This window comes from Cetorhinus maximus, chromosome 17 (genome assembly GCF_964194155.1).
Source record: "Cetorhinus maximus chromosome 17, sCetMax3.hap1.1, whole genome shotgun sequence".
Classification (NCBI taxonomy): domain Eukaryota; kingdom Metazoa; phylum Chordata; class Chondrichthyes; order Lamniformes; family Cetorhinidae; genus Cetorhinus; species Cetorhinus maximus.
The window spans coordinates 15,820,505-15,848,245 of record NC_135895.1 but is presented as its reverse complement, the minus strand read 5'-3'; the positions used below and the strand labels follow the sequence as shown (position 1 = coordinate 15,848,245).

The 27,741-nt window shown below is 41.1% G+C and overlaps 1 protein-coding gene across 2 annotated transcripts; it reads right to left on the bottom strand.

Annotated features, from left to right (window-relative positions):
• Positions 1–3,229: 3,229 nt before the first annotated feature.
• Positions 3,230–23,330, bottom strand: LOC144692203 (volume-regulated anion channel subunit LRRC8C-like). 2 transcript variants are annotated; one of them, XM_078560766.1, is made up of 3 exons: positions 22,815–23,330; positions 19,254–19,393; positions 3,230–5,620 (listed from the first exon to the last, which is right to left on the bottom strand). In XM_078560766.1, exons 2-3 carry the CDS (start codon positions 19,389–19,391, stop codon positions 3,299–3,301), a joined length of 2,460 nt encoding a protein of 819 aa, XP_078416892.1. In that variant the 5' UTR covers positions 19,392–19,393; positions 22,815–23,330; the 3' UTR covers positions 3,230–3,298. The 2 variants fall into 2 exon arrangements, with proteins under 2 accessions (XP_078416892.1, XP_078416893.1); XM_078560767.1 differs by lacking the exons at positions 19,254–19,393; positions 22,815–23,330 and adding exons at positions 16,993–17,094; positions 17,280–17,382.
• Positions 23,331–27,741: the final 4,411 nt, after the last annotated feature.

The following is a 27,741-nucleotide window of genomic DNA, read 5'->3' as shown; positions in this document are numbered from 1 at the left end:
AATCGGGGAGAGTTGGCATGGTTTTGTGAAAGGGAATTCATGTTTAACCAATTTATTGGAGTTCTTTGAAGGAGTTACATGTGCTGTGGATAAAGGGGAGCCTGTGGACGTGCTGTACTCGGATTTCCAGAAGGCATTTGATAAAGTGCCACATCAAAGGTTATTGCGGGAAATAAAAGCTCATGGTGTAGGGAGTAACATATTGGCATGGATAGAAGATTGGCTGGCTGGCAGAGAACAGAGTAGCATAAATGGGTCTTTTCCTGATTGGCAGGATGTGATGAGGCAGGGCTCAACGTTTTACAATTAATATCAATGACTTAGATGAGGCGAGTGAAAGCTTGGTAGCTAAATTTACAGATGACACAAAGGTAGGTAGGAAAGTATGTTGTGAAGAGGTTGCAGGCAATTGTAGGTTGAGTGAGTGGGCAAAAATCTGGCAGATGAAGCATAATGTAGAAAAATGTGAAGTTGTTCACTTTAGCAGGAAGAATAAAAAGGCAGATTACTTAAATGGAGAACGGCTGCAGAATTCCGAGGTGCAGAGGGATCTAGGTGTTCCAGTGCATGAGTCACAATAAGTTACTATGCAGATACAGCAAGTAATTAAGAAAGCTAATGAAATGCTATCTTTTATTACGAGAGTAATTGAACATAAAAGTAAGGTTGTTATGCTTCAGTTACACAGGGCATTGGTGAGACCACATCTTGAATATTCTGTGCAGTATTGGTTTCCTTTTTTAAAGAAGGATGTGAATGTGTTCGAGGCAGTTCAGAGGAGATTTACTAGATTGATACCTGCAATGAGTGGGTTGTCTTCTGAGGAAAGGTTGGACAGACTGGGCTTGTTTCCAGTGGAGTTTAGAAGAGCAAGGGCTGAATTGATTGAAGTATATAAGATCCTGAGCAGTATTGACAGGGTGGACATGGAAAGGATGTTTCCCCTTGTGGGTGAGTCCAGAACTAAGGGGCACTGTTTCAAAATTAGGAGTTGCCCTTATAGGACAGAGATGAGGAGAATTTTTTTCTCTCAGAGGGTTGTGTGACTTTGGAACTCCCTGCCTCTGAAGGTGGTGGAGGTGGGGGTCACTGAATCTTTTTAAGGCAGAGGTAGATAGATTCTTGTTAGGCAAGGGAATCGAAGGTTATCGGGTTAGATGGAAATGTGGAATTCAAAACACAAACAGATCAACCATGACCTTATTGAATGGCAGAGCAAGCTTGAGTGGCCGAATGGCCTACTTCTGTCCCTTTTTTGTATGTTCGTATGTTTGTAATCTAGAACTGCTTAAAAATAAGGGGTTGCCCATTTAAGGCAGAGATGAGGGGAAAAATATTCTCTCAGCGGGTTGTGAGTCTTTGGAATTCTCTTTCTCAAGTTTTTGAATATCCTTAAGGCAGGAGATAGATTCTTGATAAACACAGGGGTGAAAGGTTATCGGGGGTCGGCAAGAATATAAAGTTGAGGTTAAAATTAGATCAGCCATGATCTGATTGAATGGCGGAGTAGGCTTGAGGGGCCGAGTGACCTACTCCTGCTCCTAATTTGTATGTATGTAAGTATCTATCCAAGTGTTTCCTGCATGTCTTGGAATGGTTTCTCCTCAGCAACAACACCTCAGTTGTGCTCCACAATTCCATCCTTAGATGCCTTGATTCCTTATCTGTACCCTTCCCCTCAACAGACATCTTCCGTAAACATGCTCCATATGCAGCCTGCATCTTTAAGGCCAGAATTTTTCCGTTGGCGATTTGGGATCGGGGCCCGCTCGCTGACGGGAAAATGACGCGGGATGACGTCGGGAGGAACCCCTGACGTCATCCTCCTGACGTCATCCTGCTCCATTTAAATATTCAGAAAGGTGGGCGGACAGCGAAATCAGCTGTTCGCCCGCCGACCTGTCAATGGCCAATTGAGGCCATAGACAGGATAATTAAGTTAATTAAAGGCCCTGCCCGTCCAACCTTAAGGCTGGTGGACAGGCCAGGAGCCCCGGCGGGAAGGAGAAAAAACATGAAACCTCATCCACTGGCGGGATGAGGTTTCATGTCTGTTTAAAAAATCTTTAATAAATTATGTAATATTTATTAACATATCCCATTTCATGTGACATTGTCACATGAGGGGGACATGTTAATAATTTTTTTATTTTGCTATTTTTGATGTTTTTTAAACTTTCACCGATCTCCCTGAGACAGCACTTAGTCTCAGGGAGCAGTGTGCTCTTTCGCGCGCATGTGCAAAAGAGCGCACTTTGACAGTTGGGGAATCCCTCCCCCCCCTTCGCACAGGAAGCACATAGCGGGTCCCATTGGGCAGCCCACTGGGCGGGCCTTAATTGGCCCGCCCACTCAAAATGGCTGTGGTGCCCGTTTCGGCGGCGGAGGTCGGTTGCCCGCCCGCTGCCGAGCCGGTGGGGCCCGCCCGTCCATTGAGGGCTAAATTTTGCCCTAAATCTTCAATCACTGTATAACTGCTTGTCTGACATTAAGCTATGGATAAACTAGAACCTTCTCCAATTTATTGTTGGCAAAAATCATAAAATCGTACTGCACAGAAACACAATTTAGTTCATTGTGACTGTGCAGCTTTTTGAGAGAGCTATCAAATTAGGCCCACTCCCTTGCCCTCTCCTCATAATCCTGTGAATTTATCCTTTATTAAGACTGCCTGTTTCCACCCGTGTCTCTGCTGACATCCACAGATTTATCACCTACTGATTTCTCTAACAATCTTTTCATCAAGCATCTCAGACTCCACCAAAACTCTGTCACTTACATCTGTCTTGCTTCACCATACATAACTTGTTGTCAGTTTCCATTGGTCTCCTGTTCAGTAATACATTGAATTTACCATCCCCATCGATAAATCCCTTTGACTCTCTGCTCCTCCCCCACCTCTGAGAAGCCCTCACATTCTGCTTGCTCTCTGTTCTTCCTATTCTAACCACTGCCCCTCCCTCCTTCATTCATTCCTCCTTCTATGGCAGAAACTTAAGCCAGCTGCCCTGTAACTCTCTGTTGCGCTACTTCTCTCTCTCCTTGTTAGAAAACTCTGTTTTGCTCTTTGGTCTCCCCTAGCTCTTCTCCTGATACAATTGGCATATCTTTTTTGAGAGTGTGTCCAGTTAAAATATCTCACTACATTAAAGGTACTACAAAAGTGAAAGATCTGGTTTGAAAAATTTGTCTTGAATAAAAGAAATACAAGGATCTATTCAAACAGTATATACTTCTGATTTGCATGAAAATCTGAGGAAAATAGTTCATTTAACCTTAACTGAAGTTTACTTGCTGTTCACCTAGATTCTCTGTTTAGAAACTCTTCTCTGATGTCATATGGAAGTGTGTTGAAAATGTCCTCTTCCACATTCAGTTGACTCCTTTTCAAACACTGACACTTTGCTAGCTCAAGTGGTAAATATTGCAATTTGTTCCCTTTCAAATCTAGTTGTCGCAGTTGTGTCAAATTTTTCACCTTGGGTGGAATGGAAGTCAAAAGGTTGTGTGAAAGTATCAGCACTCTAAGCTTCGTACAGTAAAACAGTTCCAAAGGTAGCTCAGATACTTTGTTACTTTCAATGTCAAAGTAATGAAGGTCCTCCAGTTGTTCTATTTCAATGGGAATGCTTGTAATATTATTATGACCAACTTCAAGATGTTGTAGCCTAGTGAGTTTAAATAGATTTGATGGAAGAAAAGTAATATTATTTTTAGTTAAATAAAGCATTTCCAGTGAGCTGGCCTTGGCAATGTATAGAGGAATCTGTGTAATTTTGTTGTGATGAAGTTTGAGTGTAGTGAGTTTACGAAGATGCTGAAAACTAGCCAGCTCCTCCAACGTTCTCAGATTATTGTCTTTGAGGTCCAATTCCTGAAGATTGCTTAAGCTAAATATAGCACTTGGGATTCTCTCTAGATCGCAGTTATACAGCTTTAGAACAGACAGGCAAAGCATCTTCCTAAGGCCGTTAAGAGTGGTGAACCTTTTGCCCTGATTGTGGATTGTGAGGTGCTGAAGGTGATGAGCAACATCAGTGACTGCTGCAGGTACTTTGGTGACATTGGACTTTAGGTGCAAAGATTTAAGACGTTCTAAATCACATAATGACTGCAGGACAATGGAAGTTTTATTGTCGATTAATAGGTTTCCTTCCAGGTACAGTTCACGGAGATTCTTCAGACAGTACATCCACTGTGGTATTTCATAAGCATTTGAAAACCGAACTCTTAAAATTGTTATTGTGTCTTTTAAAAATGCAAGTGCTCGATTTTCTACTTTTATTATACAGTTGTACACCCACAGTTCTTGGAGTGAAGTTTGCTGTGAAATCGCTGCACTAATAGAGACATCCTTAATAAATTCCAACTTTAGTACTTCCAGGTTATAAATATCATAAACGTTATTGGGAATACCGGGCAACATAAAGAGATGTAATTCAGTTTTGTTGTCTTCATTAGTAACAATACGTTGCTGAAGCTTCTCATGTGTCCACTCATAGCTCAGGTTTATTTGACGGAGTTTGTTTTCACTAACATCAGATAGAAACACAGCAAACTTCCTAGCATACAGTTTATCATATTGGTCAATCAGATGCAGTAAAAATGCAAAATCATTCTTCACATCAGGAATGTCATCAATCCCAGTTTCTTCTCTGACATATGCAAATGAATATTCCTTAAGTTTAAAATAGAAGATCCAGTACAATGTGTAGATACAGGTTATACAATAAATAAATATGACAACAACATACACAGTAGACAACATCCTGAATATCCTCCAAAGACCATGGATGCAGAAAAATTCTGTGAAACCTGTGATATGAATTTTATCTACGCAGTGGACAATATGTTTCATTTGAGGAATCCGAGTTACAAAATAGGCAAGAATGAGAATTGTTTGAACAGAACGTAAAATAGTTTGTCTTATGTACATCATATAAAGAATATGACCTTCTTCTGTGTGAAGACGAAACTTTTTGACTTTTTCAAACAATGCTTTTGCTTGTTCACCCTCCTTTTTATCTAGGATTTTCACTGCAGCATGACCATAAACACCACCTCCGACAGTTTTGAAAGTCTTAGATGGAGGTTTGCACAATGACGCTTGTGCTTCATTCTCACACAGTCTGTCATTACTGGATTCCTTTTGTCCCAGTAATAGGGCAGTATCGGAGGACTGCTGTAGGTTCAAAGAGCAAGATACGGATGGTTCAGTTGATAAAACTGTTCTTTGTGGAATCTGTAGATCTGAATCCTCATAGACAGTTTCTGAAAGTGCCTTAGTAGTCCACTGAGAATCTAAACATTTTCCAAGGATTGATATAAAATGCTCAATTTTGGAACTTGTTCCTGGAAATTTGAACCAGAAATTACTGCTTATCAAAAATACAAGCGTGTGAATGATAGCTATGTATGGGAAATATTTTGAATACCACTGAATTGCATGATCATAACAATACTGATCCATTAAATTATATTGTTCACGGTCCAAGTCGGTCTTAAATCCCGAATCAAAACTATTTAGTTTAAGACCTTTAAGAGCACTTTTGTTCCATTGCATAGTGGCCATTGAGAAGCCTTCCGGCACAGGGACACATATTATCTTGTCTGTTGATATCTGTTTAAATACAAAAGACAAAATAAATTTGCCATAAATTCAACTAACGATATAGGACTGCCATTAGATACTGGGGATGTCTCCCCATTTATTTTCTGTTGAACAATATTTGATAAACTGCTGCACAGCAGACTTGTGAGCAAAGTTAGAGTTGGTGGAATAAAAGGGACAGTGGCAACAGGTATACAAAATTGGCTGTGTGTCAGGAAACACAAAGAGTAGTTTTCGGACTGGAGGAAAGTTTATATTGTGGTTTCCCGGGGTCTGTGTTAGGACCTTTGCTTTTCTTGATATATATTAATTACCAACTTTGGTGTACAGGCACAAATTCACAAGTTCTGGATGACAGAGAACTTGCACGTGTTGTGAGCTGTGAGGCGGATAGCATTAACCTTCAAAAGGACACAGACAGATTGGTACAACAGGCAGACAAGTGGTATATTAAATTTTATGCAGAGAACTATGAAATGATTCATTTGGTAGGAGGAACAGGGAGAGGCAAAAATAAAGGGTACAATTCTAAATGGAAGGAGCAGGGGGACATGGGGCTATATCCACGCAAATCATGGAAGGGGGCAATGCAGATTGAATGAGTGGTTAAAAAAGCATTCGGGATCCTGGGCTTTAAATAGGAGAAGAGAGTACAAAATCAAGGAAGTTATGATGAACAGGTATAAAACACTGGTGCAGCCTCAACTGGGGTATTACATCTAGCTCTGGGTACCACACTTTAAGAAGAATGTGAAGGCATTAGAGAGGGTACAAAAACGACTCACAAGAATGGTTCCAGGAATGAGGAACTTCAATAAAGTTGGAGAAGTTGGGGTGGTTCTCCTTGCAGAAGAAAAGGCTGAGCAGAGATTAAATAGAGGTATTCAAAATAATGAGGAGTCTGGACAGAATAGATAGGGAGAAACTATTCCCATTCATTGAAGGATCAAGAACCAGAGGATACCGATGTAAGGTGATTGGCAAAAGAAGCAATGGTGACATGAGGAAAAACTTTTTTACGTAGCGAGTGGTTAGGATCTGGAATGCACTGCTAAGACCGTGGTGGAGGCAGATTCAATCGAAGCGTTCAAAAGAGAGTTGGATTATTATCTGAAGAGGAATAAGTTACGGGGCTATGTGGAAAAGACCTGAGAATGGCACTAGATGAATTGCTCTTGCAGAGAGCTGGTGCAGACACGACTAGCCACAAGACCTTCTGCTGTGCTGTAAACATTCTATGATTCTATGTTGCGAAAATAATTATTAAATCTAAGCTACTGTAATTCTGACAACATTGTACACATGTTTCTGCATTTCTTTTCGCATTTAGAGCAATAGAATGTAGAGAAACCTCCAATTTGTATATATATATATATATATATCCTTTAACAGTTAAACCACCATTTGTCTTAAAAAATAAATTGTATGTATTCTTCATGAAATTACAGCTTTACATTTAAAAGGATATATATTTAAAGGAGTGTCGTTAGGGCCTCTTATAACAAACAGTCCCAGTGCACCTCAACTATTGGTAAATGGCAGAACTAAGCACTGCAGACCAGGAAGATAATGGCCAAGGGTTTCTACTTTGGAGGCAATCTGGGTGCAAATTATGCTCAAAATTGCACTATTTTTGAGAAGTGTTTTTATTCTTCAAGTTTACCCTCAAATTCATTTTGCATATCAGCGAGCATAAAATCAGCCATGAAACGATCAATGTTTTACGATAATGTTTTTTAAAAATCGCATTAAAAATATTCTTGAAAGATATATTTGAATGATAACCTGGTGCAGAATTATCAATGCACCTGAAAATGGGGATAATACGAAAGAATAAGTATTTTAAATCGATACTTAGTCCACTGCCTGTGAGTAACCTAATTTTAAACATCTGAAAATGACTTAAAAAGTCTATAAAGAGCCATTTGCTATTTATATTGATGTAGTCAGATGATCAGTATTTTTTAAATTAAAAGCTTTTAAAATGTGCTTATCCGTCTCCCTGCTCCCAAAAAAATTAAGAGCATTCAGTATTATCACCCCATTATGATACACTCTTTCACTGCCCGATCCCTTTTCGACCTATTAGTCTTTTAAGCAGCATGTTCCAGTTTTGTAGGGTTGACAGAAAACAGTGTTCATAGTTGCTTGGGTTTTTAAATGCAACAGTACTACATGTCCTAGCTGGCTTGCTGTAGTCATGTGACCTCTGTCACTCATTTTGTAAGCAGACTTTTTACATCAGTTCCATAAAGACTCACACTGAGAAAGCACTGCAGTCTGTGAACACGAAACATGGGCCAGAATTTTCGGGTCGGCGAGCGGGGGCGGTGCCCATTTGCCGATGCGTAAAATGATGTGCAGTGATGTCAGGTGTGCGTCCCGAAGTCACCGCGTGTCATTCAGATTTTCAGTTTGGCGGGCTGCGCGCCCGCTGAACTGTCAAAGGTCTATTAAGGCCATTTAAATATCAATTAAAACAATAAACTGGCAGGCAAGGAGCCCAGGCAGCCTTTGCATTTATCATGGAACCTCATCCACGGGCGGGATGAGGTTTCATGAAGGTATTTAAAGCTTTGTAAAAATTTTTAATAACATTCATAGACATGTCCCAGCTCTTGTGACACTTTCACATGAGGAGACATGTCATAAACTTCTTTCTTCCTTTATTAAAATTTTCAGAACTTAAACTCTGTGCCTCAGGGATATTTCTGCGCTCTTTATATGTGGCATAATTGGCAGTTTTTCCATTTGCAATGGAACAGATTTAATTAACAATCCAGAGCCGATACGAGTAGCCATGCTTTTAACACTGCTGGGGAGGGACTGTTATAAATTGTATACCATCTAAAATCTAACCGAGAAAGAAGGAAAACAGATGGCAGAGATTTTGAAAGCCTTGAACCTTTTGAACCCCAAATGAATGTTACGTATAAATGTTATTCAACACTAGAGCTCAAGGTGAAAATGAGGCAATTGATTAGTATGTGGCTGCAGTAACACAGCTTGCAGAATCATGTGAATTTGGACAACTAAAAGATGATCTAATTAAAGATAGAATAGTTTTAGGCATTCAAGACCCCTCAGTGACAGCAAGTCTACTGAAAAAGGAGAAACCTACGCTCAAGAAAGGTATAGACGTGAGCAGAAATGTGGAGGTTGCAAAACGTCAGTTAGAGCACATGTATGGCAGAAAAGACCATGAGATACATTTTGCTAAGAGACATTACAGGCCGAAGGATCAGAGCAATCGTGGACAAACGACAAGATGCAAATTCTGCGGAGGACATCGTACAAAGGAAAAGAAAGACTACCCTGCGTGAGGATAGCAGTGTTTTAACTGCAAGAAGCCAAATCATTTTGCACACAAGTATTTGGTTAGAAAGAAGCAAATCAAGCCTATACAGATGGTCACTGGAGAAGTTATCAGCAGAAGTGTGATGAAGCACTATACATGATACAACAGGTTGTTTCTGTCAATTCTATAGGTGATAAATGGTTTGTGACTGTTACAATGGTGATTGTAGGAGAGTATCAAGTGAACAAGAAGTGTCAGATAGCAACATCATGACCTTCACAGACTTGTGTGAAATGACTCAACATGGCAATCTACAAATGAAGCCCTCAAAATTAAGGTTGAAGCTATATGGTTGCATGATACTCATATCGAGAGGACAGTTAGTCTGAGAGCCCAATGCAATGGCAAGAAGGAAGATCTAAAGTTCCAGATCATAGATGAGATGCAACAGCCACTCATCTCAGCAGAGCTTAGGTAGCCCTAAACATGCCAATAGAGAATCACAACATGTTGCAGCACACAAAACCATTGACTGCTGAACAGATCCTAGAGCAGTGTAAAGATGGGTTTACAGGGTTGGGATGTCTACTAGGAGAATAGCATCTAGAAGTAGTTCAGTGCCTGCCGAGAAGATTCCACCTTTGCCCTCAAGTCAAATCTAAAGGACAAGGTAGAAGAGCTGGAAAAGAAGGGAGTAAGCAAGAAAGTGACACCTCTAACAGACTGGATTGGCGGCATGGTAGCATGAAACAACCTGGAAAGCTGCGAGTATGCTTAGGCCCAAAGGATCTAAATAAAGCACTGAAGAGATCTCACTACCCTATGCCAACCATCGAAGGAATTTTGCTGCAACTTGCCAAGGCAAAGATCTTTACTACTCTAGATGTGAAGAATGGTTACTGGCAAGTGAAGCCAGATGAAAGCAGCAGTTTTCTAACTACGTTCTGGACGCCATGAGGGAGATACAGATGATTGCGCGTGCCGTTTGGCATTTCCACAACCCCAGAAGAGTATCAACGCAGACAGCTTGAGATAGTCAGTGATTTTCCCAGAGTGGAATCCATAGTGGATGATCTACAAGTCTATGGATGTGGAGATACAATGGAAGAAGCCATAGCTGACCATGATCAGAATTTAATACTACTGCTAGAAAGAGATCACTGGATGAACCTGCAGCTGAACAAGAAAAATTATAATTGAAGATGCCTGAATTCAAGTACATAGGTCACGTACTGACAGCAAAAGGTCTTTGTTTGAATCCTGACAAGGTGAGAGCTGTAGCAGCTATGCAGCAACCAATAGATGTGAAAGCATCTGTTGAATTTGTTGGATTAGTGGACTAGTTAGCAAAATCTTTGCTTAATTTGTCGTCGGAGTGTGAACCATGACGCTGGCTCACTACCAAGGATGTGCCGTGGTGTTAGGGAACAGAACAAGAAGCAGCGTTCACTAAAATCAAACAACTAGTGGCGAAAGCTCCAGTGCTGAAGGATTATGATGTCAATAATAAAAGTCACCTTGCAGTGTGATGCCAGTGAGTCAGGTCAATTTGAGGATGTTACAACAGAATGTGAAATCTTTCAGATTCAATGTGAAGCAGCTGCTCGACATGATCTGGAAGTCATCAACCCAGCAGAGACATTGAATCTGACAGACAAGCACCTTGCTCAAATGAAGCAAACTACCCAACACGTTGCAAATCTTCAAGTGCTACAGGAAGTAGTGATGAATGGATGGCCTGAGAGCATCAAGGACACACCTGTGGTCACAAGAGTATTTTAGGCATATCAAGATGAATTGACAGCCCAAGACGGCATCTTAGGAAATAGTCATCATCCCTAAGGAGATGAGTGGAAAGATACTAAAGTGCATCCATGCAAGCCATCAAGGAATTGAATCGAGACTGAGAAAGGCAAAAGAAGTGCTCTACTGGCTAAACATGAGCAATGAAATTAAAGACCACAGAGGCTAGTGCGGTGCTTGTAATGAGTACCAAGCTAAACAAGCTAGAGAGCTGTTGATGACACATGACATCCCAGATGATCCCATGAATGAAACTGGGAGTAGACTTCTTCACTGTGGACTATTATTCTGATTACTGGGAGTTAGACCAGCTGACTTTAACGACAACAGGAAGAATAGAATGCCTGAATGCATACTTCAGTCATTACGGCATTCCAGATATTGTGATGAGTGACAATGGTCCTCAGTTCACGAGTGAAGAATTCAGCCGCATCACAAAGGATTGGGAAATTTAACACTACATATCATCTCTGCACTATCCCCAGTTGAATGGAAAAGCTGGGGCGGCAGTGAAAATCGTCAAAGGAATCATCGAGAAATCAAACAAATCTAGCACAAATGTATACAAGGCAATGCTCAAGTGCAGAAACACACCAACTGAAGGCATGGAAAGTCGTCCAGTCCAAAGATTAATGTTATGCCGCACAAAAACTACTCTTCCAATAGTAAAAAAGCTACTGAAAATAGTAGTACCAGGCGTGAGTGGAAAAAGCAAGGTAAAATGGCAGAAAAACAAATTTCAATTTGGCAAGACTGCCAAACCATTGACAGAGTTGAGCATTGGAGAGCTAGTCACGGTGCAAACCTTCAGCGCTCTCAACAGGAGTCAGCCCATGTGGCAACCTGGGACATGTGTAGAGAAACTGTCACCTCAATCATACGTGGTGAAGTGAACAATCGAATATACCGGCACAACCACAGGCATATACGAATAGTATTGAAGCTGTTCCTTCACTGTAGTTGGCCATCAGGGAGAAGGGTTCTCACCATCTGTACTGAGTGCAGACCTACCATCAATTCCAGAGGTCCACGGTCCCCAACAACAGAAATGGAAAACAGGCAAGAAATGCCATGGGAACGACACCCTCCGGACAAGGAACATCACCCAGATGAACAGCCAATGGCCACGTGCAAGCATACCATTAAGAGACTTGCACAATATTTAAACACTATGTATGCAAGGCAGGTGCAGAGGCTGACCAGTAGAACAAACAGTTGTTAATGCATGAGAATAGTGGGTAGGGAGAATAGTGGGTAACTTGGGTAACTCACAGTTACACATGATTGTGCATGCAAATTTGTCTTTTGTTCCTTAGGAAAAAGGGGGTTGTTTGTATCTTTTATTTATTATGAAAAAGGGATGTTTGGGTTTTGAAATGCAACTGTACTACATGTCCTCTCTGGCTTGCCGCAGTCATGTGACCTCTGCCTTAAAGCAGTTATTTTACATCAGTTCAATAAAGACTCACTGAGAAAGCACTGTAGTCTGTGAACACAAAAAGATAAGCCGAACCCTGGACGCAGTGCATTATGGGACTCTAGGAAGCAGGATTACCCTTTACAGCAAGTTCTCATCTCAACCATGGCTCAGAGATTAGGTGTTTCTTCACCAAGAGAGGGCAAGCAAAAAAGACACCTCAGACTGTTTTGTGCTCCTTTGTTTAACTCAAAAAAAGAGAGAAAGGCTTGCATTTCTTTAGCACTATTTGTGAACTCAGGACATTCCAAAGTGCTTTACAGATAATGAAGTACTATAGTCACTGCTGAAATGTAGGGAAAAAATATGAAATAGAAAAAAGCGCATTACCCATTATTTGGTACATGGAGAATTAGTGGGGAAAACAGCTCACAAATAAAATGTTGAACCATGCAGTGCTTCAGGATTCTTTTTTAAAAAGTTGAGTATGGGCAACAGCTTCTGTGCTGTTAGTCTCCAACATCTTTGTATTTTTAGGTGGGTACATGGGATAAAAGAGTGATAATTTTATTTTCTTTAATTTTTATCACTTCTGTATATGCAGGCAAAGTGGAGGTTTACAAAATCAGTAAATCTGTGGATAAGTTTATGGCAGGCAAGAATGGTTGTTCTTTTTTGAAGATTGCTGGCTGGGGACTATGTTTACCTTCACTTATAGAACCATAGAAAAGTTACAGCACAGAAGGAGGCCATTCGGCCCATCCTGTCCATGCCAGCCCGAGGACACCCAGGTGACCTTTCTAACCCCACCTTCCTGCAACTGGCCCATAGCCCTGCAGCTTACAGCACTTAAGGTGCAGATCCAGGTACTTTTTAAAAGAATTTAGAGTTTCTGCCTCTACCACCAACTTGGGCAGCAAATTCCAGACACCCACTACCCTCTGCGTGGTGGTGCATGTCCCCCCTACACCTTCTGTCACTTATCTTGAATCTATGTCCCCTGGTTCTAGAATTCTCCACCAAGGGAAAAAATTTTATCCTGTCCACTCTATCTATTCCCTTCATAATTTTGTACACCTCAATCAAGTCACCTCTCAGCCTTCTTTGTTCTAAGGAAAATAACCCCAACCTATCCAATCTCTCCTCGTAGCTACACTTTTCTAACCCTGGCAACATTCTCATAAACGTCCTCTGCACTCTCTCCAGAGCTATTACGTCCTTCCTGTAATATGGTGACCAAAACTGCACACAATACTCCAGTTGTGGCCTCACCAGTGTTTTATACAATTCCAACATTATATCCTTACTTTTATATTCTATACCTCTGCCAATGAAGGAGAGCATTCCATATGCCTTCTTTACAACCTTGTCTACTTGAACTGCTGCCTTCAGGGACCTGTGTACTTGTACGCCAAGGTCTCTCACTTCACCTACCCCTCTTAGTATATTCCCATTTATTGTATAATCCTTGTAACTGTTTGACCTCCCTAAATGTATGACCTCTCACTTCTCTATGTTAAAATCCATCTGCCACTTTACCGCCCACTCCAACAACCCATTTATATCGTTTTGGAGATTGTGGCTATCCTCTACACTATCCACTACTCGGCCAATCTTTGTGTCATCTGCAAATTTCCCAACCGTGCCCCCCACGTTCACGTCCAAATTGGTAATATATAACACAAACAGCAAGGGTTCCAACACCGAGCCCTGTGGAACACCACTTGAGACAACTTTCCATTCGCAAGGGCATCCATCGACCATTACCCTTTGTTTCCTGTTACAAAGCCAACCTTTTATCCAGTTTGCCGCATTACCCTGAATCCCATGGGCTTTTACTTTCCTGACCAATCCGCCATGTGGAACCTTGTCAAATGCCTTGCTAAAATCCATGTACACAACATCTACTGCACTACCTTCATCAACCTTTCTTGTCACTTCCTTAAAGAATTCAATCAAATTTGTGAGGCAAGACCTTCCTTTAACAAATCCATGCTGACCATCCGACTAGTCCATGCCTTTCCATATGACAGTTAATCCTATCTCTCAGGATTGATTCTACTAATTTGCTCACCACCGTTGTAAGACTAACTGGCCTATAATTGTTTGGCATTTCCTTTGATCCCTTTTTAAACAATGGAACTACGTTTACATTTCTCCAGTCCTCCAGTCCCTCTCCTGTATCTAGTGAAGATTGGAAAATCATCCTCAGAGCATCTGCTATCTCCTCTCTGGCTTCCTTCAGCAGCCTCGGAAACAATCCATCTGGCCCTGGTGACTTATCAACGTTCAAGGATTTCAACCCTTCGAGTACTTCCTCTCTCTTTATGACTATCCCGTCCAATATCTCACAGTGTTCCTCCTGGACTACTATATCTACATCCTCCCTTTCCTTTGTAAACACGGAGAAAAAATATTCATTCAAAACCCTTCCCACAGCCTCTGCATCTACACACAAGTTTCCATCTTCATCTCTGATAGGTCCCACTTTTTCCTTAACTAACCTTTTAGCATTAATGTATTGGTAAAACATCTTTGGGTTATCTTTAACCTTACTTGCTAATCTTTTTTCATGCCCTCTCTTTGATTTCCTTTTTTCCTTCGTCCCTGCACTTTCTATATTCGTCTAGGCTATTTGCAGTGCTTAGTTCTTTGTGCCTATCATACGCTTTCTTTTTCTGTTTGATCTTCCCCTGTATTCCTCTAGACAACCAGCGGGGTCTAGATTTGGCAGTACCACTCTTATTTTTGTAGGGGACATGTCTACTTTGTACAATTAGGATCTCGCTTTTTAGTGCTTCCCACTGGTTTTCCACTGTTTTATCCTCCAGCAGTGCTGTCCAGTCCACCTCAGCCAAGTCCCTTCTCATTTCTGCAAAATTTGCCTTCCCCCAGTTCAAGACTTTTACTCCTGCCTTATCTCTGTCCTTTTCCATGGTAATGCTAAATCTAACTGAATCGTGATCACTGTCCCCGATATGGTCACCAACTGTCACTTCACCCACTTGCCCTTCTTCGCTCCCCAAGACTAGGTCTAGAATTACTTCTCCTCTCGTTGGGTTTGTCACTAATTGGTTGAAAAAATTTTCCTGGACACACTGCATGAATTTTTCTCCCTCAGTGCCCCTTATATTGTTTGAATCCAAGTTGATATTAGGATAGTTGAAGTCTCCTACTATTATTGCCCTCTTGTTCTTACAAGCAGAAATTTGTTCTTCTATCTCGCTTTCACTATTTGGGGGTATGTAGTATACTCCCAGTCGTGTGACTGCCCCTTTTTTATTTCTAAGCTCAATCCATAAAGCCTCGTTTGTTGACCCATTTAGTATATCATCCCTTCTCACAACTGGAATTGATTCTTTAACCATTAGTGCTACCCCCCCCTCCTTCTTTATCTCCTCCTCTACTCTATCATGTCTGAAGACTCTATAACCAGGGATATTAAGCTGCCAGTTTTGTCCCTCCTTTAGCCAGGTCTCCATTATAGCAATGACATCCTGCTGCCATGTGTCTACCTGTGCCCTTAACTCATCTACCTTGTTTGTAATACTCCTTGCATTGAAGTATAAACAGTTTAACCCCGTCAATTTCCCTTGCTGGACACTTTTTGAACTTTGCTTCTCCTGTAACTCCATGTCTATCACAACGTCCCTAGCAAATGTTCTACCTCCATTTTTCTGATCTGAATCTGACCTATCTGATCCTACTCTTGGGATCCCATCCCCCTGCCACACTAATTTAAATACTCCCCAACAGAACTAGCAAAAGCCTCCACAAGGACACTGGTCCCAGCTCTGCCTAGGTGCAGCCTGTCTGGTTTGTACAGGTCTCACCTTCCCCAGAACTGGTCCAGTGCCTCAAGAATCTGAATCCTTCCCGGCTACACAGTCTCTCTAGCCACGTGTTCATTTGGTCTTTTATTCCTGCTCTCGCTAGCACGTGAAACTGGGAGTAATCCTGAGATTACTACATTTGAGGTCCTGCATTTTAATTTATCTCCTAGCTTCCTGTACTGAGCTTGCAGGTCCTCATCCCTTAGTTTACCTATGTCGTTGCTACCAATGTGTACCATGACCACTGGCTGTTTACCTTCCCTCCCCAGAATGTCCTGCAGCCACTCCATGACATCCTGGGCCCTGGCACCAGGGAAGCAACATACCATCCTTGATTCACGTTTGCAGCCACAGAAGTGTCTGTCTGTGCCCCTAGCTATTGAATCCCCTATCACTATAGCCCTGCCACTTGTTTTCCTCCCGCCCCTCTGAACAGCAGAGCCACCCACGGTGCCGTGAACTTGGCTGTTGCTGCTTTCCCCTGAGAGGCCATCCCCTCCAACAGTATCCAAAGCGGTATATCTGTTAGAGAGGGGGATGACCACAGGGGACTCCTGCACTACCTTCCTGAGTCTTTTACTGTTCCTGATGGTCACCCAATCCCTTTCTGCCTGTGTAATCTTCACCTGTGGTGTGACCACCTCGCTAAACGTGCTATCCACGACTTGCTCAGCATCGCGGATGCTCCACAATGAGTCCACCCGCAGCTTTAGCTCCGAAATCCAGCTAGAAGCTGCATTTGGACACACCTTCTGCACACATGGTCACCAGGGATGCTGGAAGCGTCCCTCATTTCCCACATCCTGCAGGAGGAGCATATCACGGGTCTGAGTTCTCCTGCCATGACGTCCCTCTCGATTAAGCTAGTTACTCCCTTAAAAAATACGCTAGCTCGGTGCCTTATTTATGTTAGCTAGGAACCTTGTTTCTTGACTAATTATACTTATACAGTACTACTCTATACTTTTTTTTAGCTCCTACCTCAGTATTAAGCAATGAATTACTTTAATAGATTGAAAAAAAAACTAACCAGGGTTTACTCAGCAATCAGCTGCTTTTTTTAAAATCCCCTTTCAGAAGAGTGTCCCTCGCAGGTCTGGTGCACTCCTGAAGGTACTGACTCTCCCTCTCTCTTTTTTTTGGTTTGAGGATTAAATCTCTATCGTCTACTTCCTACCCGTAGGAAACTCGTTCGAGTTACCAACAGTCACAGATTGCAACTCTTTTCGAGTACAATCACAGTTCTTGGTTTCCGGGAGTGGGACATGAACCCACAACCCTCTGATTCAAAGGCGAGGGTGCTATGAACTGAGCCACAGCTGAGAGGAGGGAGCGCTGGAAACACTACAGCAATGTAATGTTTGGGGCTATTCCGTTCTTTGACAGTGGGTCCTCTTCGATCCTCTTCTGAGTTGCGGTGACTGTGCTGACTTCTCCCAGAATGCTTCTCAGTCACTTCTCACTACTGCCTTCTGTTGGATGCTCTTCCTCCTGTTGAGTGCAAGGGTCCTTCTCCTCGATCCCCTTCTGAGTTGTGGTGACTACCCTGACTTCTCCCAGAATGCTTCTCAGTCACTTCTCACTACCGCCCTCTGTTGGATTAAATATGTGGTGTTCAAAACATTCTGCTTGGCAAACTGGGCTTTTGAGGATCAATGAAATCATGCCTTTTTTCAGGGATATTTGTTTTCCCCCTTTTAACATTTTCATTATGCCATGCACTATTCTCCAGTTTTAATGGACAAGTGGCCTGGGTTGACATGTACAATCTAATTTTACAATAATAGATGATTCCCTCTCCAGGCCACAAAATCAGGAAGTCATTGTTTTATAGGTTTTCTGATATTTCTTGTCTAGCTTAATTTGTTAAAGTGGCCTTTGTGCTAGCTTCTTAATTGAGCTCCTCTCCTTTGAAACTTTGTCCTTTGCCCTACAACACACTCATCTTTGCCCCCACTTTCTTCCATCGTTTAAGAGCCCCTGAACACAATAGTGGGTGCATTTTGGCCTCAGGATATACAAATTTCAATATATTTGGCCCCATTCTTGTTCTGTGAGATGGGGACAGTGATGGTGTACGTAAACTAAGTGCTATATAAGTAAGGGCTATTATGTACAAGACACAGTATGCATGGTGGTCTAAATCTATGCAACTGCTTCCAGTATCTATTGCTTTCCGTGTTGTATCATTGTGTGAATTATGTGACAATGTTAACCTCAAATGATAGTATTGAAGCAGTCTATAAATAAACGTAACTGCTGTGTTATTTTTAATTAATATTTTCACATTTTATTGAGACCATAGAAAGATAATATCAATTTATAGATTATACAAAGTGAGTAAGGTTGGAACTGAATCCAAACTGATTTCCTTTATTTCACTCATGTTTTATGTTTTGAACTTAAAAAAGATTAGTTTTATTTACAACTCTCAACCATTCAATCCCACATAAAAATGTTGCTGGAAGTAATTTATTCAGGCGATCACTGAAGCAGACAAGAACAATCTTCCAAACCAAATGCATTAAAATGAGTGTATGTTTCATTAAAGTGGGCAGGTATATTACTTAGTCCAAATATTTCTTTAAGTTAATTGTGGTTACAGAAAGTGTAGCTATATTAGTCATAATATGATTGCATCTGGAATAATTCTGCATTCTATGATGATAGTAGAATGGTACCTATTACTTCTCCCACAGTTTAAAGGGTTTTAACCACTCAATAGCTAGAAACCTAGTGAAATCATTAGAAAACCTGCCATTTCCTCTGAACCAGCATTACATTAAACATCAATACAAAAACAATGTTGTTAGAATGGACAAAAGTAAAAGCAAAATTCTGCGGGTGCTGGATATCTGAAATAAAAACAAAAAATGCTGGAAAAATTTGGCAGGTCTGGCAGCATCTGTGGAGAGAGAAACAGAGTTAACATTTCAAGTCCGTATGACTCTTCTTCAGAGCTAAAGAGGAGTAGAAATGTGATGGATTTTATACTGTTTAAGACGGGGTGGAACAAGATATAAAGTCAGGGTGACCTTTTATCTTGCTCCATCCGCTCTTAAACAGTATAAAATCCATCATATTTCTACTTCTCTCTAGCTCTGAAGAAGAGTCAAATGGACTCAAAAGGTTAACTCTGTTTCTCTCTCCATAGATGCTGCCAGATCTGTTGAGCTTTTACAGCATTTTTTGTTTTATGGTTAGAATGGATAGTTGATAAACCAGATAAATCAGAGCAGTGTAGATTGAGCCATATTATATACATACTTGTGAATACAAACAATATTTTACCTGCAATGTCCCTCCAAAAACTGCTACCATAAGCATCAGAATAGTTAAATAATCTGTGAAAACATCCCACCATGGTTTCAAGATTTTAAATGTAGCTCTTTGGTCTCCAAAATATTTCAGCTCAACCACTGAAAACATACCTAAAGCAACAAAAAGATGTTACTAGCTATATAAATCATTGCCATCAAACATTTCATCACAAAAATAACTTGTATTTACGTAGCACGTTTGAATGGATTAAAACATCCAAAGACATTTCGGCATTATCAAACAAAATTTGACACCGAACCACTTAAGGAGATATTAGGGCAGATGACCAAAACCTTGGTCAAAGAGGTGGGTTTTAAGGTGCATCTTAAAGGAGGTAAGAGGAGTAGAGAGGCAGAGAGGTTTAGGGAGGGAATTCAAGAGCTTTGGGCCTAGACAGCTGAAGGTACAACCACAGATTGATTAAAATCAGGGATATTCAGGGGGGCCAGGATTAACAGAGCACAGATATCTTGGAGGATTGCGGGGCTCGAGGAAGTGACAGACATAGGGAGGAGTGAGACCATGTAGGGATTTGAAAGCTAGAATGAGAATTTTATAATTGAGTCCAATTGTGCTATTCTCACCTTGATTAACTGGGGCATTGGTAAGGTCATACTTTGAAAATTGTTTTCTGATTAATGTACCTACATTTAATAGGGCACTGATGTGTTGGAGGACACAAGAACAACAATGATTCTAGGAATTAGAGTAATGTAGGAATTGGAGCCCTAGGAAGAGACTTACAAATCTAAAGCTATTTTTATTGGAGAAAAGAAGATTAAGAGAACATGTACCTGGGTCTTAGGATGCTGAATGGAATGGGATACTGTAGGCATAAGCTGGTATTTAACTTAGATTTCAGGTGTAAATCTAGATGAGAATAAAACATAACAAGTCCCAGGCAAGATTAGAATTCTTTTGCCCATCACCAACTTATTCATACTTGGAATAGACTTCCAAATAAACAGACAATGGCATTATCGAAGAGAGAATTAGATAAATAGATTGTTAGGAATGGATTTCTGAGTAATAAGTACAGCGGAAGATGATTAAATGCTGTGTGCAACATGAGGATTCTTATACTGCTGAGGTGACACATGCACCCCATCTAACATGAATAAAGTAGCATGTTAGGATCCACAGGCATTCTGGAGTTTTTGCCCTAATTTACTTGGAGATTAAATAGTGGATTGACTTGTGGAAATAATGGTACCGAAGGACTGAAATGGTCTTTTTTTCTCATCCCATGCTTTCCTACATTCCCCTGTCAGAGTTTCACATGATCATGTTTCAGTGATTTTCAGAGCTCTAGGAAAGCAGTAAAGTATGCTTTTCTCATTTTAGTAATCCTAGCAGACTGGCTGAAAATAAATACAGTTCACAGGGCCAAAAACTGCAAACAGTACATAAACACCTCAATATAAAATTCCACATAATACAGATAACACGTTTAATCGGTCCCACTCCATAAAGGCTTCAATTAGCCAAAATTCTGATCTTGTCAACCTGTCAGCTGGTCCAATGGCTTAAAATTAAGACTAAATAACAACTAATCTTCAAAACAAGTAGGCAACAAACTGTCTATAACACAGGGAAAAATGTCACTGTCAACATTATATACAGATCTTATGCATGGATGCAAGTTCTGTCCAACCTCCTGTTGTTCCATGTTTTGTTAATACTTGTGTCAGCATTTGGCTTTAAAACTTTCTATTTAACAATGGGAATGGAAATCATTTATGTAAACCTGTAACTATGTGGATTTTGACCCTGGTTTGTAGGCAGTTTGGGGACTGAGTCGCTTAAATCTCCCCAATTCTCTTGCTATCCAACATATAAAAGGTTACATTCATCAACTGACTGTTATCAACACCACAGGGGTTTTGTATATATGAAGAGTGGGCTTATATATATGTGTGTATATATTACATGTATATGGAAGGGATCTTTAATATATATACATAAAAAAGGGGACTTTGTATATGTATTATAAAACCATACAGAGAATAGAAATAATAGATTGCTTAAAAAATATACAACATCAGATGAAAAAAAAGAGACAGGCTTTCTAATATGTATGGGAAGTGGTGGGGGTGGGGGGGTAAGGAGGGCACTTAATATATAAAAGCAAAATACTGCAGATGCTGAAGGTCTGAAACAAAAACCAAAGATGCAATGGTCTTTGCTATAGACGATTCAATAACATGCCAGAAATAGCTGTAAATCAGGAAATGGAATGGAGGGAGGAACTCAAGGGGCAGAATTTTACGGCAGCGAGATGTTACGTTCCCGCTGAAGTCAATGGGGTTTATAATGGCTCACCGCATTTTACGGCCCCGTCCCCACCAAAACGGGGCCGTAAAATTCTGCCCAAGAAATTTACAATCACCAGGGAAGTGGTACTGAACAAATTGTTGGAGCTGTGGCTGACAAGTCCCCGGGTCCTGATGGACTTCATCCTGGGGTCTTAAAAGAAGTGGCCATAGTGAGATAGTTGATGCATTGGTTTTAATTTTCCAAAATTCCCTCAATTAGGAGAAGGTTCCACTAGGTTGGAAAATAGTGAATGTAACTCCTTTATTCAAAAACGGAGGGAGACAGAAAGCAGGAAACTACAGGCTCGTTAGCTTAACATCTGTCATAGGGAAAATGTTAGAAGCTATTATTACAGATGTTATAGCAGGGTGCTTAGAAAAATTCAAGGTAATCAGGCAGATTCAACATGGTTTTGTGAGAGGAAAATCATGTTTAACCAATTTATTGGAGTTCTTGAAGAAGGAACATGTGCTGTAAAGGGGGACTGATGGATGTATAATACTTAGATTTCCAGGAGGCATTTGATAAGGTGTTACAACAAAGGTTATTGCAGAAAATAAAAGCTCATGGTGTAGGGGGTAAGTTATTGACATGAAAAGAAGATTGGCTAACAGGAAATAGAGAATAGGCATAAATGGGTCATTTTCTGGTTGGCAAAATGTAACGAGTGGTGTGCCATAGGAATCAGTGCTGGGGCCTCAACTTTTTATAACTTATATAAATGATTTGGATGAAGGGACCAAAGGTATGGTTGCTAAATTTGCTGATGATATAAAGATAGGTAGGAAAATAATTTGTAAAAAGGACATAAGGAGGCTACAAAGGGATATAGAGAGGTTAGGTGAGTGGGCAAAGATCTGGCAAATGGGGTATAATGTGGGAAAATGTGGAATAGTCCATTTTGGCAAGAAGAATAAAAAAGAAGCTTATTATGGTGAGAGATTGCAGAGCTCTGAGATGCAGAGGGATTTGGGTATCCTAGTGCATGAATTGCAAAACGTTAGTCTGCAGGTACAACAAGTAATTAGGAAAGCAAATAGAAAGTTATCATTTATTGCGAGGAGAATTGAATACAAAAGTAGAAAGGTTATGCTTCAGTTATACAGGACATTGGTAGACCACATCTGGAGTACTGTGTACAGTATTAGCCTCCTTATTTAAGAAAGTATGTAAATGTATCAGAAGCAATTCAGAGAAGATTCACGAGACTAATACCTAGAATGCAAAGGTTGTCTTATGAGGAAAGGCTGGACAGGCTAGGCTTATATCCGCTGGAGTTTAGAAGAGTAAGAGGCGACTTGATTGAAACATATAGCATCCTGAGTGGTCTTGACAGGTTGGATATGGAAAGGATGTCTTCTCTTGTGGAAGGATCTAGAACTAGGGATCACTGTTTAAAAATAAGGGGTCGCCCATTTAAGACAGAGATGAGGAGAATTTTTTTCTGAGAGGGTAGTGAATCTTTGGAATCTTCCTCAAAGGCGGTGGAAGCAGAGACTTCAAATATTGTTTAAGGCCGAGTAGAAAGATTCTTGATAAGTAAGGGCGTGAAGGATTATCAGTGGTATGTGGAAATGTGGGGTTTAGGTCACAATCAGATCAGCCATTATCTTATTGAATGGCTGAGCTGACTCAAAGGGCCGAGTGGTCTATTCCTGCTCCTAATTCGTATGTTCATAAAGACTCAGCAGGGCTGACAGCATCTGTGGAAAGAGAGAAGCAGAGTTAATGTTTCAGGTCAATGACCTTTTATCAAAACTAGAAAAAGTTGGAGATGTCACAGGTTTCAAGCAAGTACAGAGGCAGGGAAACTTATCAGAGGGGATTATATATATATATTTATACACGGAATTTATATGCCATATTTCTTTTGGGGAAGGGGGGGAGGTTATATCTGATCAGTCCTCTCCTGTTAAACGCTCATATTATGGGATTGACTTGGATTGACCCACACACACACCTCAACACCTAACAGACCATTGCTAACTTCTAATCTTCTTCTGAATTAATGGTTTTCTTTTCTCCTCCATCTGAATGTTGTTTACATATTCTTTAACCAATCTTTCATTGCCATCCCGCCTGTCCAAACCACCAGGTCCCTGGAGAGGCTGAGAGAATACCTTTACCCCTGAGCTCTCTCACTGATCAGGCCGCCTTGTGGCCCCAGGGCCGTTGAACCCCGGCCCGCGCGAGCCCTGCTGACGGTTGATTGGCCTTTTAAATTAAACGGTTCCCGCGCGCTGGGGATTGAGTGTGGAAGGGGACGTTAGGGGCTGCCTGGGAGCTTTGAAGGCCGCGCGTGCGTGATCGACAGAGAACATCCTGGCAACGCGGCCTGTGACGTCTTGAGCGGACAGTCTCCTTGTTATAGAAAAACAGAAACAGAAATACCTGGAAAAACTCAGCAGGTCTGGCAGCATCGGCGGAGAAGAGTACAGTTGACGTTTCGAGTCCTCATGACCCTTCAACAGAATGTTTTTAGTCTCCTTGTAATGCTCGGGTCGGTCAAAGAGCATCCTGGCAGCGCAGGCTGTGACGACTTGAGTTGAGCAGCCTCCGCCATCTTTGTTACAGGCAATGGGCGACCTGACAAAAACCGTTGAAAGATAAATGGTGTCGCTTTTGGAGAGGTACCATATCTGCTTATCAGGGTGTGAGTCAGGTACAAATTATCGGCAACACCTTTCTGCAATGGTGGAAAATGCTGACCTACAGTAGGTGCCTTCATTTTTTTTTTTAATATAACACAGACAGAAAAGGAAAAAGCAGTAAAACTTGGAAATGAAGGATACCGATAAAACTTGTCCAAACTAGTCTTGTATACCTTAAATGGGACTCCAGTATTACTGTTGCCAGTATTACAGATTTTTGAAAATTTTGAACTGGTTTTTCCTTCTTTCCACTTTTTGAAAAGCTAATAGTTGATGTGCTCATCAACTAGTTGTGGTGGGCCATTTCATGTCTTCACACCCCCAGCATACAAAAGAATCCTCAAACTTGGTTGTTACCTATTACCCGTGTGTGTGTGTGTGGACAAGAGCTAAAGACAACACTGGACTTGACTCCATTGCTCCAGCAATCACCGTCTAGACTCACCTAAAGTACAGCCACCAGTCAGGCAGGGCCTTCAGAGAGAACAGTTGGGGTAGGATTTGAAAATTCTACTTTCCTGCAAAATCCTTCTAACTTCTGATATTCAGAATAGTCAGAAAATGTGGCTGTAAGTTTCTTGAGTTTTTCTTTTGTTGAGTGTCATTTATTATGATATAGCAGGTGGTATTTGCCAGGCTGACCAAATCCACAAGGGAAACTTGGCCAAACTTTCACAACAATTTTGCAATTTGTATTTATTACGAGAAGCATTATGCACTGAAGTCAGAAGTAATTTGTCCACTACCACCTTTAGAGATTTTAAAGATTAAACTAAAACATTTATTAACAAAAGAACAAACTTAAACACACACACAAGATTACAATTACACAATTACAACAGTTCCCAAAATTTCTACTTAACCAAACTCCCAGCTGGTGTTAAGGCAACAGTCCAAATCGATTCCAAATTTATAAAGTCATCCAGCAATTTTACCACTGGACAATGGACTTTCAAAGGCTTTTAACACAACTTTGGTTACTGGAACAGCAAACTTCTGCAGGGTGGCTAGAAGCTTTTCCCGAAGGTTGTTTCACACTGTACATGCTAACCTCAGTGGTGGGGAAACTATTGGAAGCAATTCTGAGGGACAGAATTCATCTATACTTGGAGATGCAGGGGTTAATCAAGGACAGTCAGCATGGTTTTGTTAAGGGGAGGTCATTTCTGACCAATTTGATTGAATTTTTCGAAGAGTTGACCAGGTGTGTAGATGAGGGCAATGCATGTGACGTAGTCTACTTGGACTTCAGCAAGGCTTTTGATAAGGTTCCGCATGGGAGACTGATAATGAAGGAAAGAGCCCATGGGATCCAAGACAATTTGGCAAATTGGATCCAGAATTGGCTGAGTGGCAGGAAGCAGAGGGTGATGGTCGAGGGGTGTTTTTGTGATTGGATGCCTGTGTCCAGCGGGGTTCCACAGGGATCGGTGTTGAGTCCCTTGCTGTTTGTGCTATATATAAATGATTTAGACTTAAATGTAGGAGGGTTGATTAGTAAATTTGCGGATGACACGAAAATTGGTGGGGTGGTAAATAGTGAGGAGGATAGCCTTAGATTACAGGAGGATATAGATGGGCTGATCAGTGGCAAATGGAATTTAATCCGGATAAGTGTGAGGTGATGCATTTGGACAGGACAAACAAGGCACGGGAATACACGATGAATGGTAGTACCCTGGAAAGTACCGAGGATCAGAGGGACCTTGGTGTGTATGTCCACTGGTCCCTTAAGGTAACAGGACAGGTAGAGAAGGTGGTTAAGAAGGCATATGGGATACTTGCCTTTATTAGCCGAGGCAAGGAATATAAGAGCTGGGAGGTTATGCTGGAACTGTATAAAATGCTGGTTAGGCCACAGCTAGAGTATTGCGTGCAGTTCTGGAATCTGCATTACAGGAAGGATGTGATTGCACTAGAGAGAGTGCAGAGGCGATTTAGCAGGATGTTGCCGGAGCTGGAGAGTTGTAGTTATGAGGAGAGATTGGATAGACTGGGGTTATTTTCCCTGGAGCAGAGGCGATTGAAGGGGGACATGATTGAGGTGTATAAAATTATGAGGGGCATAGATAGGGCAGGAAGGAACTTTTCCCCTTGGAGGCGGGATTAATAACCAGGGGGATTTAAGGTAAGGGGCAGGAGGTTTAGAGGGGATGTGAGGAAGAATTTTTTCACCCAAAGGGTGGTGGGAATCTGGAACTCACTGCCTGAAAGTCAGAAACCCTCATAACATTTAAGAAGTATTTGGGTGTGCACTCGCGATGCCATGGCATACGAGTCTATGGGCCTAGTGCTGGAAAATGGGATTAGAATAGTTAGGTGCTTGTTTGATCGGTGCAGACTCAATGGGCTGAACGGCCTTTTTCTGTGCTGTAGACCTCTATGACCTTCCAAGATCTCACACAGCCACACCTCATAGAGCCTTCTATCCTTCTTTAAATATATTTCTCCCTTTTTGATCTGTAAATCCCATTGTTTCCACTTACCTTTAGAAGTTACTTTTCCCAGATATAACAATCTTCATGTTCATTATGGCCAGCACTTTGGGAAAAATAATTTTTAAAAACTTATTCATGGGATGTGGGCATTGCTGGCTAGGCCAGCATTTATTGCCCATCCCTAATTCAGAGGGCACTTAAGAGTCAACCACATTGCTGTGGGTCTGTCACATTTCAGGTAAGGACAGCAGACTTCCTTCCCTAAAGGACATTAATAAACCAGATGGGTTTGTTATAACAACTGGCAATGGTTTCATGGTTATTATTAGATTTTTAATGAATTCAAATTCTAATATCTGCTGCAGTGGGATTTGAACCCAGCTCCCCCAGAGCATTACTAGTTTAATGACAATACCACTATATCGTCACCTCCCCACCAATGTAATAACCTTGCCTTATTTATCTTACTAGTTGTAAACATTCTCCATGTCCCTTTGAAAAATCAAACACTTCTCTGCTTATCTAAAAATGCAAATTTAGTTCACACCATATCTACTGACCTCACCCTAGCTTTACTCATCTCCATTTTAAATGCCTGTTTTACACCTCACCTCTTTGATAATTTAAATCTTGCAGTCTATCCATCTCCAGCCCAATTAAATCAACCATACATACATAACTTCACATACACAAACCTGCTTTAAAATATCCTACAATAATATTAGGAAGCTTTTTCTCTGTGGGAATCTCTTTCAACCATGGTTTTCATGTAAGATTCCAGTATGAATTTGGTGCTTCAACTCAAAAGATGAAATGAGAGCTGAAAAAAAATTGCTGAGGTTAAAAAAATTCACCGAGGGACTGGTTAGCTTAGTTAGCCAAAGATAGCTAATGTGTGATTCAGAATAACACCAACAGTGTGGGTTCAATTCCTGGTCCGGATGAGGTAGACTTGGGACCTGCCTCCTTACCTGCCCCATACTTGATGCAGATTGGTGCCACTCAAGCTATATAACCAATCGCCTCTCTTTAATAGAGAGTTATGTCCATGGT

Excerpts from the sequence above, each read along its gene's own strand:
- LOC144692203 (XM_078560766.1), bottom strand. The coding sequence starts at position 19,391 with ATGTTTTCAGTGGTTGAGCTGAAATATTTTGGAGACCAAAGAGCTACA. Across the intron at positions 5,621-19,253 it reads TTTTTGGAGGGACATTGCAG|ATATCAACAGACAAGATAAT; the intron begins GTAAAATATTGT and ends GTATTTAAACAG.